Raw genomic sequence first — 17,531 nt, forward strand, 5'->3', positions numbered from 1 at the left:
GCTCTTTTCTTTGTCACCAGGGGCCTCCTGAGCTGAGAGCTGCGTGTGCCGATCTGACCTTACTATCTGGAGGATAGTCAGCCGCCCCCCAACCCTACCCCCCCCCAGCAACCTTCTTTATTTGTCTAATTGATTTTAGATATTTGTAATAAAGTGGATTGGCTTTTATTTTTACATGCCTCTTTGTTATTGTCCCTTTGTGGGGAGGGTTCGAACTTAGCCACGTTACAGAAGGAACATTAGGGGTTCCTCCTGCCCTTACCAGGCGGTGACGTAGTCAGAGCAGTGTGGGTATTCTGTGCTTTGGGCACCACAAGAAAGCACCGAAATGTTTTAAAGAAACTTTAGCGTTAATTTAAAAGAAAAAAAAAAGAATCAAGGAATAACCCTCTTAATTGTTTAAATAAATTAACGGAAGAGAGTCGGCTCTTTAAAGAAAATACTGTGTAGCTCTATGCGCATGCGCTACATGAGAGCGAGCCAGAGAGGAGAGCGCATCCGCTAATTTAATCAAGAATTAACCCCGTTATTTCTTGATTCTTGTTGAAATGCTTAGAGCGTTTTACTTTACTTTGGCAGAAAAGTGCTTTATTACTTTAACCCCTATAACCATAACGTTTATTTGAAATAATAGGCGCTCCTCTGGTGTCGCCATTTTGAAACGGGCTGGCCACTTCGGTCTATCGTTTCGACCGCTTTTTTCAAACATACCTGCCGATTATGGCCGAGCTCTGGGACTCGCTCATTTCGCTGTTTAAATGCTTTCTTCAACCTAACACTGGTAAATACCGCTAAAGTTTTTCCTTCTAATTCTTTAAGCATGTTGATTAAATGTAATGAGTTTAAGTGCTTTCTTTTAAAACGACGTGCTGTATGTTAATTGCTTTCGCTTGTGCTTGTTAAACTCAGCATTTGCTCTTCTGCTGCTTTCGGGCATGTTTGTACTTGTTTAAATTCCGCCTGCTTTTCTTTTAAAATAACGCTGAAGTTTTTCTTAAACATTTTGGTGCTTGCTTTTAAAATACGCCGTGGCGCTTGTGCCTACTCCTAACACATGGCTGCGGCCGGACGGGTCCCCACCTGGACGTGTATCTTGCATTAATTCTGTTATATGTTTTATTCCTTAAAAAACGTAATTAAAAATACAACATAAATGCATGTAATGTGTTTTCATTCTATTAAAGTTTAAAGGCAACCCTTATCACCCAAACCATATGCCCCCCTATCGGTAACACGTGTAATGGACATTTGGAATATTCCTGACATTTAACATCACCTACTCGCATTCAAATGAAAACACCTGTCTCTTCTTCGTTTTTAATGATTTATTTACAAATATTTACATTTCAGTAGTACTGATAGTCAGTATGTTCTATGTTCAGTCTCCTTATCTTGCATCATCTCCCTTGCCTTGCACTGCTCCACCATTGCCTTGCACTCCTCTACCATTGCCTTGCTCTCCTCCACCATTGCCTTTCTCTCCTCCACCATTGCCTTTCTCTCCTCCACCATTGCCTTGCACTCCTCCTCCATTGCCTTGCACTCCTCCTCCATTGCCTTGCACTCCTCCTCCTTTGCTTTGCACTCCTCCTCCATTGCCTTGTACTCCTCCTCCATTGCCTTGCACTCCTCCACCATTGCCTTGCTCTCCTCCACCGTTGCCTTGCTCTCCTTCACCGTTGCATTGCACTCCTCCACCATTGCCTTGCTCTCCTCCTCCACCATTGCCTTGCTCTCCTCCTCCACCATTGCCTTGCATTCCTCCTCCACAATTGCCTTGCACCCCTCCACCATTGCCTTGCACTCCTCCTCCATTGCCTTGCTATTCTCCTCCATTGCTTTGCACTCCTCCACCATTGCCTTGCACTCCACCACTATTGCATGGCTCTCCACCATCATTGCCTGGCTCTCCAGCACCATTGCCTGGCTTTCCAGCACCATTGCCTGGCTTTCCAGCACCATTGCCTGGCTCTCCTCCACCATTGCCTGGCTCTCCACCACCATTGCCTGGCTCTCCACCACCATTGCCTGGCTCTCCACCACCATTGCCACATCCTTCACTTTCTCCTCCTCAGTGAGAGTTTCTGTTGGCCTCACATCAGTTTTTGGTGTATTATGTTTCTTTCCTTTCCCTTTTTTTGTGAAAAACTTCTTTAGCCAGGATTTCTTTTTTCCTCCTTTGTCCTTCTTTTTCCTTTCCTCCTTTGCTTCTATAGCTTCACCAGCGTCCTTTGGTACCACTGGCGGCCTAAAGCAATTCAGAAATATCCACTTCATATTGAGATGCGTCTTGTTCGAAATCAGATTTGTTTTGAAGTGGTATTGGTGCCTACAGCACAATTTATACCTTCAGAATGATGACATCAGAGTTGTCACGGTAACATTGTGTTCTAGAATTCTACTGCAGGTGCCATATTTGGTCAGTGGTTCAATTTTTTTTAATTCTCTGCATTTTTTATATGCTTTATTCAGCTCATATTCTGCAGCATATATTGTATGAATTTCCATATTTACCTTAATTAGTTTACTTGCAGATAATATTCTGTACTTGCAAACAATGCAGAAACCTACCAAACATTGCCGGGCCGTTTCTGTGCTCACAGAGCGTAGTGAGCTTTACTTTACTCAGGAGGAGGACAGGCTCACATTTTCTGACCGTGGCCATGCTGTGCTATATTGTGAAAGGTGCTGAACTTAGTGATGAGACAGTTAATACCCAGATTCTGGAGATCGCCTCCTCAAAGTGAGGCCCAGTGACTTCAAGCTGGGAATCGGGGCTTGCTAAGTTTATGCAATATCACGTGACCGATGACTTCTGATTCATCCTGAGGTGTAAGAGGCTTTGAATCCTATTGGCTCTTCAAAACTTTTATATAAGTGAGATGATTCTAATTAGCAATGGTAGTGGAGGCCAGTTTAACCAAAGAACCAACCGCCAGATGATGGGTCACAGCAAGGAGGGGGTATGGGGTTGGGTATCAGTGTTTGGGTACATTAAATGGAGGTGAGATAAAACATTTGGTAAGGTTTAGCAGCGTCTGTAATATCCCTGCATTGTAGGCAGAGCTTTCTGGATAGATTCTGGACACACACACCCCTGTATTGGACAAATTGATTCAGAAAATGGATGGATGGATGGAATGCAGTGTTTTTCATGTGTTTTCATGAGTGGAAGTGAACTTTTACAGAACTGAGTATTTGAGTAAGTAGGAGAAAAATCCATTTTTGATTAATCTCATTGCCTGTATTTTTGCCCCTTATTTTGAGCTGTTTTAAATGCTGCACTGTTCAGTTGCAAATGGTAGGTCCCTCTGAATCCCATCTTCGCTTTACTCCACCTCCTGTTATTCACAGGTATCTGACTCTCGAATCCGGCTGAAATGATCCCAGTCGATTTTCCAATCTCCGCCTTTTCTATTTGGCAGAATGCACAGCCTGGATCCAAGCTGCCTTCCTTCCCAGTTGGAGTAACAGTTGGCTCCACCTGACACTGTACCATTTAAACCCCAGCTGATCACAGAGCTTATTGCAGGATGTGCGTTTGTTCCTCTCCATGTGTTGTGGGGCTGCCATTCCTAACTCCTATAGTAAGGAGAAGGTCATAAACTTGTGTTCTTATATTTTAATAATTCTGAAATGGGTAAGAAATGAGCAGCAGGACGATATAGAGCTAAAAGGTGCGATTTTTCTAGCACTACGATGTAACCCAAGGAGAAAGGCAGCACTGCCTTGCTGAATGTGATTTCTGTGGCAAAAAGATGGTGATATTGCTGGCAAGCGGTCTTTTTATTAAACTCAAATGTAACTCTGTACAATTTTACCAGGGTCCCTGAATTCGCTTGAGGTGCTCTGTTAAACATTGCTGGCAAATGGAATTCATTCTGACTCAGAATATAATGATGTTTAAGGTGCTGACATATGATTGGGGTGTAGTTTTACTTGTGCACAGCAGAACATCCATCCATCCATTTTCCAAACCGCTTATCCTACTGGGTCATGGGAATCAATGGGCACAACCCTGGATAGGGGGCCAGCCTATCACAGGACACACTCACACACTATTCACTCATGCATGCACACCTATGGGCAATTTAGCAACTCCAATTAGCCTCAGCATGTTTTTGGACTGTGGGGGGAAACCGGAGGAAACCCCACGACGACATGGGGAGAACATGCAAACTCCACACAGATGTGACCCAGGCGGAGACTCAAACCCGGGTCCCAGATTTGTGAGGCAACAGTGCTAACCACTACACCACCATGCTGCCCCGCACATCAGAACATGTCTCACACAAATTGCAAATGTTTTAGTACATGCATGCAAACGACAATAGAAAAGAACAGAATATCATTATTGTCGTTATACATTAAAATAAAGATATTCGATTACATTCTATTATTTGCATACGTGTATTACATACAATTTCTCTAATTAGTTGTCTCTGCCTCTGCAAAAAATATTATAAATAAACTCATTTGAGTTGATTTAATTGGGGCAAAGTGGAAAAAAAAATCCCATGGGAATCAATAAAATATCACCATTCTTTTCCATTATTCTATTAAAAGGGTCTATGTTTCTTTGTTGATTGTTTCTTTGTACCTGTAGCATTGGAACGCTTCCTCTTGGTGTTGCTGTGCTGCGAGGGCATTAAGCATTCCTGCAAAGAGCCAGACTAGCCACTGTTTTAGGTTTATTTGATAGGCTTGTAAGTTATAAGTGTAATTGTAGTATTGTATTTTGGGCGGTGGACATCGGCCACTGCCCTACCCTTATGTTTGTACATGGGATCTTTGTACAAGGCCGGATCCGCACAGGCTTTTGCTCTCTGCTGTTGGGGTGCCACACTGAGCGGACCCTGTACTGTTGTGTGTAGTGTTTGTCGTGTTGCATGCTGTGTGGTTTTGCTCTTTTCTTTGTCACCAGGGGCCTCCTGAGCTGAGAGCTGCGTGTGCCGATCTGACCTTACTATCTGGAGGATAGTCAGCCGCCCCCCAACCCTACCCCCCCCAGCAACCTTCTTTATTTGTCTAATTGATTTTAGATATTTGTAATAAAGTGGATTGGCTTTTATTTTTACATGCCTCTTTGTTATTGTCCCTTTGTGGGGAGGGTTCGAACTTAGCCACGTTACAGAAGGAACATTAGGGGTTCCTCCTGCCCTTACCAGGCGGTGACGTAGTCAGAGCAGTGTGGGTATTCTGTGCTTTGGGCACCACAAGAAAGCACCGAAATGTTTTAAAGAAACTTTAGCGTTAATTTAAAAGAAAAAAAAAGAATCAAGGAATAACCCTCTTAATTGTTTAAATAAATTAACGGAAGAGAGTCGGCTCTTTAAAGAAAATACTGTGTAGCTCTATGCGCATGCGCTACATGAGAGCGAGCCAGAGAGGAGAGCGCATCCGCTAATTTAATCAAGAATTAACCCCGTTATTCCTTGATTCTTGTTGAAATGCTTAGAGCGTTTTACTTTACTTTGGCAGAAAAGTGCTTTATTACTTTAACCCCTATAACCATAACGTTTATTTGAAATAATAGGCGCTCCTCTGGTGTCGCCATTTTGAAACGGGCTGGCCACTTCGGTCTATCGTTTCGACCGCTTTTTTCAAACATACCTGCCGATTATGGCCGAGCTCTGGGACTCGCTCATTTCGCTGTTTAAATGCTTTCTTCAACCTAACACTGGTAAATACCGCTAAAGTTTTTCCTTCTAATTCTTTAAGCATGTTGATTAAATGTAATGAGTTTAAGTGCTTTCTTTTAAAACGACGTGCTGTATGTTAATTGCTTTCGCTTGTGCTTGTTAAACTCAGCATTTGCTCTTCTGCTGCTTTCGGGCATGTTTGTACTTGTTTAAATTCCGCCTGCTTTTCTTTTAAAATAACGCTGAAGTTTTTCTTAAACATTTTGGTGCTTGCTTTTAAAATACGCCGTGGCGCTTGTGCCTACTCCTAACACATGGCTGCGGCCGGACGGGTCCCCACCTGGACGTGTATCTTGCATTAATTCTGTTATATGTTTTATTCCTTAAAAAACGTAATTAAAAATACAACATAAATGCATGTAATGTGTTTTCATTCTATTAAAGTTTAAAGGCAACCCTTATCACCCAAACCATATGCCCCCCTATCGGCAACACGTGTAATGGACATTTGGAATATTCCTGACATTTAACATCACCTACTCGCATTCAAATGAAAACACCTGTCTCTTCTTCGTTTTTAATGATTTATTTACAAATATTTACATTTCAGTAGTACTGATAGTCAGTATGTTCCATGTTCAGTCTCCTTATCTTGCATCATCTCCCTTGCCTTGCACTGCTCCACCATTGCCTTGCACTCCTCTACCATTGCCTTGCTCTCCTCCACCATTGCCTTTCTCTCCTCCACCATTGCCTTGCTCTCCTCCACCATTGCCTTGCACTCCTCCTCCATTGCCTTGCACTCCTCCTCCATTGCCTTGCACTCCTCCTCCTTTGCTTTGCACTCCTCCTCCATTGCCTTGTACTCCTCCTCCATTGCCTTGCACTCCTCCACCATTGCCTTGCTCTCCTCCACCATTGCCTTGCTCTCCTTCACCGTTGCATTGCACTCCTCCACCATTGCCTTGCTCTCCTCCTCCACCATTGCCTTGCTCTCCTCCTCCACCATTGCCTTGCATTCCTCCTCCACAATTGCCTTGCACCCCTCCACCATTGCCTTGCACTCCTCCTCCATTGCCTTGCTATTCTCCTCCATTGCTTTGCACTCCTCCACCATTGCCTTGCACTCCTCCACCATTGCCTTGCACTCCACCACTATTGCATGGCTCTCCACCATCATTGCCTGGCTCTCCAGCACCATTGCCTGGCTTTCCAGCACCATTGCCTGGCTCTCCTCCACCATTGCCTGGCTCTCCACCACCATTGCCTGGCTCTCCACCACCATTGCCTGGCTCTCCACCACCATTGCCACATCCTTCACTTTCTCCTCCTCAGTGAGAGTTTCTGTTGGCCTCACATCAGTTTTTGGTGTATTATGTTTCTTTCCTTTCCCTTTTTTTGTGAAAAACTTCTTTAGCCAGGATTTCTTTTTTCCTCCTTTGTCCTTCTTTTTCCTTTCCTCCTTTGCTTCTATAGCTTCACCAGCGTCCTTTGGTACCACTGGCGGCCTAAAGCAATTCAGAAATATCCACTTCATATTGAGATGCGTCTTGTTCGAAATCAGATTTGTTTTGAAGTGGTATTGGTGCCTACAGCACAATTTATACCTTCAGAATGATGACATCAGAGTTGTCACGGTAACATTGTGTTCTAGAATTCTACTGCAGGTGCCATATTTGGTCAGTGGTTCAATTTTTTTTAATTCTCTGCATTTTTTATATGCTTTATTCAGCTCATATTCTGCAGCATATATTGTATGAATTTCCATATTTACCTTAATTAGTTTACTTGCAGATAATATTCTGTACTTGCAAACAATGCAGAAACCTACCAAACATTGCCGGGCCGTTTCTGTGCTCACAGAGCGTAGTGAGCTTTACTTTACTCAGGAGGAGGACAGGCTCACATTTTCTGACCGTGGCCATGCTGTGCTATATTGTGAAAGGTGCTGAACTTAGTGATGAGACAGTTAATACCCAGATTCTGGAGATCGCCTCCTCAAAGTGAGGCCCAGTGACTTCAAGCTGGGAATCGGGGCTTGCTAAGTTTATGCAATATCACGTGACCGATGACTTCTGATTCATCCTGAGGTGTAAGAGGCTTTGAATCCTATTGGCTCTTCAAAACTTTTATATAAGTGAGATGATTCTAATTAGCAATGGTAGTGGAGGCCAGTTTAACCAAAGAACCAACCGCCAGATGATGGGTCACAGCAAGGAGGGGGTATGGGGTTGGGTATCAGTGTTTGGGTACATTAAATGGAGGTGAGATAAAACATTTGGTAAGGTTTAGCAGCGTCTGTAATATCCCTGCATTGTAGGCAGAGCTTTCTGGATAGATTCTGGACACACACACCCCTGTATTGGACAAATTGATTCAGAAAATGGATGGATGGATGGAATGCAGTGTTTTTCATGTGTTTTCATGAGTGGAAGTGAACTTTTACAGAACTGAGTATTTGAGTAAGTAGGAGAAAAATCCATTTTTGATTAATCTCATTGCCTGTATTTTTGCCCCTTATTTTGAGCTGTTTTAAATGCTGCACTGTTCAGTTGCAAATGGTAGGTCCCTCTGAATCCCATCTTCGCTTTACTCCACCTCCTGTTATTCACAGGTATCTGACTCTCGAATCCGGCTGAAATGATCCCAGTCGATTTTCCAATCTCCGCCTTTTCTATTTGGCAGAATGCACAGCCTGGATCCAAGCTGCCTTCCTTCCCAGTTGGAGTAACAGTTGGCTCCACCTGACACTGTACCATTTAAACCCCAGCTGATCACAGAGCTTATTGCAGGATGTGCGTTTGTTCCTCTCCATGTGTTGTGGGGCTGCCATTCCTAACTCCTATAGTAAGGAGAAGGTCATAAACTTGTGTTCTTATATTTTAATAATTCTGAAATGGGTAAGAAATGAGCAGCAGGACGATATAGAGCTAAAAGGTGCGATTTTTCTAGCACTACGATGTAACCCAAGGAGAAAGGCAGCACTGCCTTGCTGAATGTGATTTCTGTGGCAAAAAGATGGTGATATTGCTGGCAAGCGGTCTTTTTATTAAACTCAAATGTAACTCTGTACAATTTTACCAGGGTCCCTGAATTCGCTTGAGGTGCTCTGTTAAACATTGCTGGCAAATGGAATTCATTCTGACTCAGAATATAATGATGTTTAAGGTGCTGACATATGATTGGGGTGTAGTTTTACTTGTGCACAGCAGAACATCCATCCATCCATTTTCCAAACCGCTTATCCTACTGGGTCATGGGAATCAATGGGCACAACCCTGGATAGGGGGCCAGCCTATCACAGGACACACTCACACACTATTCACTCACGCATGCACACCTATGGGCAATTTAGCAACTCCAATTAGCCTCAGCATGTTTTTGGACTGTGGGGGGAAACCGGAGGAAACCCCACGACGACATGGGGAGAACATGCAAACTCCACACAGATGTGACCCAGGCGGAGACTCAAACCCGGGTCCCAGATTTGTGAGGCAACAGTGCTAACCACTACACCACCATGCTGCCCCGCACATCAGAACATGTCTCACACAAATTGCAAATGTTTTAGTACATGCATGCAAACGACAATAGAAAAGAACAGAATATCATTATTGTCGTTATACATTAAAATAAAGATATTCGATTACATTCTATTATTTGCATACGTGTATTACATACAATTTCTCTAATTAGTTGTCTCTGCCTCTGCAAAAAATATTATAAATAAACTCATTTGAGTTGATTTAATTGGGGCAAAGTGGAAAAAAAAATCCCATGGGAATCAATAAAATATCACCATTCTTTTCCATTATTCTATTAAAAGGGTCTATGTTTCTTTGTTGATTGTTTCTTTGTACCTGTAGCATTGGAACGCTTCCTCTTGGTGTTGCTGTGCTGCGAGGGCATTAAGCATTCCTGCAAAGAGCCAGACTAGCCACTGTTTTAGGTTTATTTGATAGGCTTGTAAGTTATAAGTGTAATTGTAGTATTGTATTTTGGGCGGTGGACATCGGCCACTGCCCTACCCTTATGTTTGTACATGGGATCTTTGTACAAGGCCGGATCCGCACAGGCTTTTGCTCTCTGCTGTTGGGGTGCCACACTGAGCGGACCCTGTACTGTTGTGTGTAGTGTTTGTCGTGTTGCATGCTGTGTGGTTTTGCTCTTTTCTTTGTCACCAGGGGCCTCCTGAGCTGAGAGCTGCGTGTGCCGATCTGACCTTACTATCTGGAGGATAGTCAGCCGCCCCCCCAACCCTACCCCCCCCAGCAACCTTCTTTATTTGTCTAATTGATTTTAGATATTTGTAATAAAGTGGATTGGCTTTTATTTTTACATGCCTCTTTGTTATTGTCCCTTTGTGGGGAGGGTTCGAACTTAGCCACGTTACAGAAGGAACATTAGGGGTTCCTCCTGCCCTTACCAGGCGGTGACGTAGTCAGAGCAGTGTGGGTATTCTGTGCTTTGGGCACCACAAGAAAGCACCGAAATGTTTTAAAGAAACTTTAGCGTTAATTTAAAAGAAAAAAAAAGAATCAAGGAATAACCCTCTTAATTGTTTAAATAAATTAACGGAAGAGAGTCGGCTCTTTAAAGAAAATACTGTGTAGCTCTATGCGCATGCGCTACATGAGAGCGAGCCAGAGAGGAGAGCGCATCCGCTAATTTAATCAAGAATTAACCCCGTTATTCCTTGATTCTTGTTGAAATGCTTAGAGCGTTTTACTTTACTTTGGCAGAAAAGTGCTTTATTACTTTAACCCCTATAACCATAACGTTTATTTGAAATAATAGGCGCTCCTCTGGTGTCGCCATTTTGAAACGGGCTGGCCACTTCGGTCTATCGTTTCGACCGCTTTTTTCAAACAGACCTGCCGATTATGGCCGAGCTCTGGGACTCGCTCATTTCGCTGTTTAAATGCTTTCTTCAACCTAACACTGGTAAATACCGCTCAAGTTTTTCCTTCTAATTCTTTAAGCATGTTGATTAAATGTAATGAGTTTAAGTGCTCTCTTTTAAAACGACGTGCTGTATGTTAATTGCTTTCGCTTGTGCTTGTTTAAACTCAGCATTTGCTCTTCTGCTGCTTTCGGGCATGTTTGTACTTGTTTAAATTCCGCCTGCTTTTCTTTTAAAATAACGCTGAAGTTTTTCTTAAACATTTTGGTGCTTGCTTTTAAAATACGCCGTGGCGCTTGTGCCTACTCCTAACACATGGCTGCGGCCGGACGGGTCCCCACCTGGACGTGTATCTTGCATTAATTCTGTTATATGTTTTATTCCTTAAAAACGTAATTAAAAATACAACATAAATGCATGTAATGTGTTTTCATTCTATTAAAGTTTAAAGGCAACCCTTATCACCCAAACCATATGCCCCCCTATCGGAAACACGTGTAATGGACATTTGGAATATTCCTGACATTTAACATCACCTACTCGCATTCAAATGAAAACACCTGTCTCTTCTTCGTTTTTAATGATTTATTTACAAATATTTACATTTCAGTAGTACTGATAGTCAGTATGTTCCATGTTTAGTCTCCTTATCTTGCATCATCTCCCTTGCCTTGCACTGCTCCACCATTGCCTTGCACTCCTCTACCATTGCCTTGCTCTCCTCCACCATTGCCTTTCTCTCCTCCACCATTGCCTTGCACTCCTCCACCAGTCCCTTGCACTCCTCCTCCATTGCCTTGCACTCCTCCTCCTTTGCTTTGCACTCCTCCTCCATTGCCTTGTACTCCTCCTCCATTGCCTTGCACTCCTCCACCATTGCCTTGCTCTCCTCCACCATTGCCTTGCTCTCCTTCACCGTTGCATTGCACTCCTCCACCATTGCCTTGCTCTCCTCCTCCACTATTGCCTTGCTCTCCTCCTCCACCATTGCCTTGCATTCCTCCTCCACAATTGCCTTGCACCCCTCCACCATTGCCTTGCACTCCTCCTCCATTGCCTTGCTATTCTCCTCCATTGCTTTGCACTCCTCCACCATTGCCTTGCACTCCTCCACCATTGCCTTGCACTCCACCACTATTGCCTGGCTCTCCAGCACCATTGCCTGGCTCTCCAGCACCATTGCCTGGCTTTCCACCACCATTGCCTGGCTCTCCTCCACCATTGCCTGGCTCTCCACCACCATTGCCTGGCTCTCCACCACCATTGCCTGGCTCTCCTCCACCATTGCCACATCCTTCACTTTCTCCTCCTCAGTGAGAGTTTCTGTTGGCCTCACATCAGTTTTTGGTGTATTATGTTTCTTTCCTTTCCCTTTTTTTGTGAAAAACTTCTTTAGCCAGGATTTCTTTTTTCCTCCTTTGTCCTTCTTTTTCCTTTCCTCCTTTGCTTCTATAGCTTCACCAGCGTCCTTTGGTACCACTGGCGGCCTAAAGCAATTCAGAAATATCCACTTCATATTGAGATGCGTCTTGTTCGAAATCAGATTTGTTTTGAAGTGGTATTGGTGCCTACAGCACAATTTATACCTTCAGAATGATGACATCAGAGTTGTCACGGTAACATTGTGTTCTAGAATTCTACTGCAGGTGCCATATTTGGTCAGTGGTTCAAATTTTTTTAATTCTCTGCATTTTTTATATGCTTTATTCAGCTCATATTCTGCAGCATATATTGTATGAATTTCCATATTTACCTTAATTAGTTTACTTGCAGATAATATTCTGTACTTGCAAACAATGCAGAAACCTACCAAACATTGCCGGGCCGTTTCTGTGCTCACAGAGCGTAGTGAGCTTTACTTTACTCAGGAGGAGGACAGGCTCACATTTTCTGACCGTGGCCATGCTGTGCTATATTGTGAAAGGTGCTGAACTTAGTGATGAGACAGTTAATACCCAGATTCTGGAGATCGCCTCCTCAAAGTGAGGCCCAGTGACTTCAAGCTGGGAATCGGGGCTTGCTAAGTTTATGCAATATCACGTGACCGATGACTTCTGATTCATCCTGAGGTGTAAGAGGCTTTGAATCCTATTGGCTCTTCAAAACTTTTATATAAGTGAGATGATTCTAATTAGCAATGGTAGTGGAGGCCAGTTTAACCAAAGAACCAACCGCCAGATGATGGGTCACAGCAAGGAGGGGGTATGGGGTTGGGTATCAGTGTTTGGGTACATTAAATGGAGGTGAGATAAAACATTTGGTAAGGTTTAGCAGCGTCTGTAATATCCCTGCATTGTAGGCAGAGCTTTCTGGATAGATTCTGGACACACACACCCCTGTATTGGACAAATTGATTCAGAAAATGGATGGATGGATGGAATGCAGTGTTTTTCATGTGTTTTCATGAGTGGAAGTGAACTTTTACAGAACTGAGTATTTGAGTAAGTAGGAGAAAAATCCATTTTTGATTAATCTTATTGCCTGTATTTTTGCCCCTTATTTTGAGCTGTTTTAAATGCTGCACTGTTCAGTTGCAGATGGTAGGTCCCTCTGAATCCCATCTTCGCTTTACTCCACCTCCTGTTATTCACAGGTATCTGACTCTCGAATCCGGCTGAAATGATCCCAGTCGATTTTCCAATCTCCGCCTTTTCTATTTGGCAGAATGCACAGCCTGGATTCAAGCTGCCTTCCTTCCCAGTTGGAGTAACAGTTGGCTCCACCTGACACTGTACCATTTAAACCCCAGCTGATCACAGAGCTTATTGCAGGATGTGCGTTTGTTCCTCTCCATGTGTTGTGGGGCTGCCATTCCTAACTCCTATAGTAAGGATAAGGTCATAAACTTGTGTTCTTATATTTTAATAATTCTGAAATGGGTAAGAAATGAGCAGCAGGACGATATAGAGCTAAAAGGTGCGATTTTTCTAGCACTACGATGTAACCCAAGGAGAAAGGCAGCACTGCCTTGCTGAATGTGATTTCTGTGGCAAAAAGATGGTGATATTGCTGGCAAGCGGTCTTTTTATTAAACTCAAATGTAACTCTGTACAATTTTACCAGGGTCCCTGAATTCGCTTGAGGTGCTCTGTTAAACATTGCTGGCAAATGGAATTCATTCTGACTCAGAATATAATGATGTTTAAGGTGCTGACATATGATTGGGGTGTAGTTTTACTTGTGCACAGCAGAACATCCATCCATCCATTTTCCAAACCGCTTATCCTACTGGGTCATGGGAATCAATGGGCACAACCCTGGATAGGGGGCCAGCCCATCACAGGACACACTCACACACCATTCACTCACGCATGCACACCTATGGGCAATTTAGCAACTCCAATTAGCCTCAGCATGTTTTTGGACTGTGGGGGGAAACCGGAGGAAACCCCACGACGACATGGGGAGAACATGCAAACTCCACACATATGTGACCCAGGGTCCCAGATTTGTGAGGCAACAGTGCTAACCACTACACCACCATGCCGCCCCGCACATCAGAACATGTCTCACACAAATTGCAAATGTTTTAGTACATGTATGCAAACGACAATAGAAAAGAACAGAATATCATTATTGTCGTTATACATTAAAATAAAGATATTCGATTACATTCTATTATTTGCATACGTGTATTACATACAATTTCTCTAATTAGTTGTCTCTGCCTCTGCAAAAAATATTCTAAATAAACTAATTTGAGTTGATTTAATTGGGGCAAAGTGGAAAAAAATTCCCATGGGAATCAATAAAATATCACCATTCTTTTCCATTATTCTATTAAAAGGGTCTATGTTTCTTTGTTGATTGTTTCTTTGTACCTGTAGCATTGGAACGCTTCCTCTTGGTGTTGCTGTGCTGCGAGGGCATTAAGCATTCCTGCAAAGAGCCAGACTAGCCACTGTTTTAGGTTTATTTGATAGGCTTGTAAGTTATAAGTGTAATTGTAGTATTGTATTTTGGGCGGTGGACATCGGCCACTGCCCTACCCTTATGTTTGTACATGGGATCTTTGTACAAGGCCGGATCCGCACAGGCTTTTGCTCTCTGCTGTTGGGGTGCCACACTGAGCGGACCCTGTACTGTTGTGTGTAGCGTTTGTCGTGTTGCATGCTGTGTGGTTTTGCTCTTTTCTTTGTCACCAGGGGCCTCCTGAGCTGAGAGCTGCGTGTGCCGATCTGACCTTACTATCTGGAGGATAGTCAGCCGCCCCCCAGCAACCTTCTTTATTTGTCTAATTGATTTTAGATATTTGTAATAAAGTGGATTGGCTTTTATTTTTACATGCCTCTTTGTTATTGTCCCTTTGTGGGGAGGGTTCGAACTTAGCCACGTTACAGAAGGAACATTAGGGGTTCCTCCTGCCCTTACCAGGCGGTGACGTAGTCAGAGCAGTGTGGGTATTCTGTGCTTTGGGCACCACAAGAAAGCACCGAAATGTTTTAAAGAAACTTTAGCGTTAATTTAAAAGAAAAAAAAAAGAATCAAGGAATAACCCTCTTAATTGTTTAAATAAATTAACGGAAGAGAGTCGGCTCTTTAAAGAAAATACTGTGTAGCTCTATGCGCATGCGCTACATGAGAGCGAGCCAGAGAGGAGAGCGCATCCGCTAATTTAATCAAGAATTAACCCCGTTATTCCTTGATTCTTGTTGAAATGCTTAGAGCGTTTTACTTTACTTTGGCAGAAAAGTGCTTTATTACTTTAACCCCTATAACCATAACGTTTATTTGAAATAATAGGCGCTCCTCTGGTGTCGCCATTTTGAAACGGGCTGGCCACTTCGGTCTATCGTTTCGACCGCTTTTTTCAAACATACCTGCCGATTATGGCCGAGCTCTGGGACTCGCTCATTTCGCTGTTTAAATGCTTTCTTCAACCTAACACTGGTAAATACCGCTAAAGTTTTTCCTTCTAATTCTTTAAGCATGTTGATTAAATGTAATGAGTTTAAGTGCTTTCTTTTAAAACGACGTGCTGTATGTTAATTGCTTTCGCTTGTGCTTGTTAAACTCAGCATTTGCTCTTCTGCTGCTTTCGGGCATGTTTGTACTTGTTTAAATTCCGCCTGCTTTTCTTTTAAAATAACGCTGAAGTTTTTCTTAAACATTTTGGTGCTTGCTTTTAAAATACGCCGTGGCGCTTGTGCCTACTCCTAACAACACATGGCTGCGGCCGGACGGGTCCCCGCTGGACGTGTATCTTGCATTCATTCCGTTATATGTTTTATTCCTTAAAAAACGTAATTAAAAATACAACATAAATGCATGTAATGTGTTTTCATTCTATTAAAGTTTAAAGGCAACCCTTATCACCCAAACCATATGCCCCCCTATCGGAAACACGTGTAATGGACATTTGGAATATTCCTGACATTTAACATCACCTACTCGCATTCAAATGAAAACACCTGTCTCTTCTTCGTTTTTAATGATTTATTTACAAATATTTACATTTCAGTAGTACTGATAGTCAGTATGTTCCATGTTTAGTCTCCTTATCTTGCATCATCTCCCTTGCCTTGCACTGCTCCACCATTGCCTTGCACTCCTCTACCATTGCCTTGCTCTCCTCCACCATTGCCTTTCTCTCCTCCACCATTGCCTTGCACTCCTCCACCAGTCCCTTGCACTCCTCCTCCATTGCCTTGCACTCCTCCTCCTTTGCTTTGCACTCCTCCTCCATTGCCTTGTACTCCTCCTCCATTGCCTTGCACTCCTCCACCATTGCCTTGCTCTCCTCCACCATTGCCTTGCTCTCCTTCACCGTTGCATTGCACTCCTCCACCATTGCCTTGCTCTCCTCCTCCACTATTGCCTTGCTCTCCTCCTCCACCATTGCCTTGCATTCCTCCTCCACAATTGCCTTGCACCCCTCCACCATTGCCTTGCACTCCTCCTCCATTGCCTTGCTATTCTCCTCCATTGCTTTGCACTCCTCCACCATTGCCTTGCACTCCTCCACCATTGCCTTGCACTCCACCACTATTGCCTGGCTCTCCAGCACCATTGCCTGGCTCTCCAGCACCATTGCCTGGCTTTCCACCACCATTGCCTGGCTCTCCTCCACCATTGCCTGGCTCTCCACCACCATTGCCTGGCTCTCCACCACCATTGCCTGGCTCTCCTCCACCATTGCCACATCCTTCACTTTCTCCTCCTCAGTGAGAGTTTCTGTTGGCCTCACATCAGTTTTTGGTGTATTATGTTTCTTTCCTTTCCCTTTTTTTGTGAAAAACTTCTTTAGCCAGGATTTCTTTTTTCCTCCTTTGTCCTTCTTTTTCCTTTCCTCCTTTGCTTCTATAGCTTCACCAGCGTCCTTTGGTACCACTGGCGGCCTAAAGCAATTCAGAAATATCCACTTCATATTGAGATGCGTCTTGTTCGAAATCAGATTTGTTTTGAAGTGGTATTGGTGCCTACAGCACAATTTATACCTTCAGAATGATGACATCAGAGTTGTCACGGTAACATTGTGTTCTAGAATTCTACTGCAGGTGCCATATTTGGTCAGTGGTTCAAATTTTTTTAATTCTCTGCATTTTTTATATGCTTTATTCAGCTCATATTCTGCAGCATATATTGTATGAATTTCCATATTTACCTTAATTAGTTTACTTGCAGATAATATTCTGTACTTGCAAACAATGCAGAAACCTACCAAACATTGCCGGGCCGTTTCTGTGCTCACAGAGCGTAGTGAGCTTTACTTTACTCAGGAGGAGGACAGGCTCACATTTTCTGACCGTGGCCATGCTGTGCTATATTGTGAAAGGTGCTGAACTTAGTGATGAGACAGTTAATACCCAGATTCTGGAGATCGCCTCCTCAAAGTGAGGCCCAGTGACTTCAAGCTGGGAATCGGGGCTTGCTAAGTTTATGCAATATCACGTGACCGATGACTTCTGATTCATCCTGAGGTGTAAGAGGCTTTGAATCCTATTGGCTCTTCAAAACTTTTATATAAGTGAGATGATTCTAATTAG

General features: G+C 43.3%; 1 protein-coding gene across 10 annotated transcripts; it reads right to left on the reverse strand.

Moving 5' to 3' along the window:
- Positions 1-1,307: 1,307 nt before the first annotated feature.
- Positions 1,308-17,531, reverse strand: LOC125715991 (sodium channel and clathrin linker 1-like). Of its 10 annotated transcripts, XM_048988185.1 has the most exons (5): positions 16,256-17,531; positions 11,426-11,644; positions 6,481-6,606; positions 1,516-1,557; positions 1,308-1,431 (listed from the first exon to the last, which is right to left on the reverse strand). In XM_048988185.1, the coding sequence occupies exons 1-5, from the start codon at positions 16,910-16,912 to the stop codon at positions 1,363-1,365; spliced, it is 1,113 nt and encodes a 370-aa protein (XP_048844142.1). In that variant the 5' UTR covers positions 16,913-17,531; the 3' UTR covers positions 1,308-1,362. The 10 variants fall into 10 exon arrangements, with proteins under 10 accessions (XP_048844142.1, XP_048844137.1, XP_048844136.1 ...); XM_048988180.1 differs by having other exon boundaries at positions 1,308-1,557; XM_048988179.1 differs by lacking the exon at positions 1,516-1,557 and having other exon boundaries at positions 1,308-1,494; positions 6,418-6,606.

This window comes from Brienomyrus brachyistius, chromosome 20 (genome assembly GCF_023856365.1).
Source record: "Brienomyrus brachyistius isolate T26 chromosome 20, BBRACH_0.4, whole genome shotgun sequence".
In the NCBI taxonomy this organism is placed as follows: domain Eukaryota; kingdom Metazoa; phylum Chordata; class Actinopteri; order Osteoglossiformes; family Mormyridae; genus Brienomyrus; species Brienomyrus brachyistius.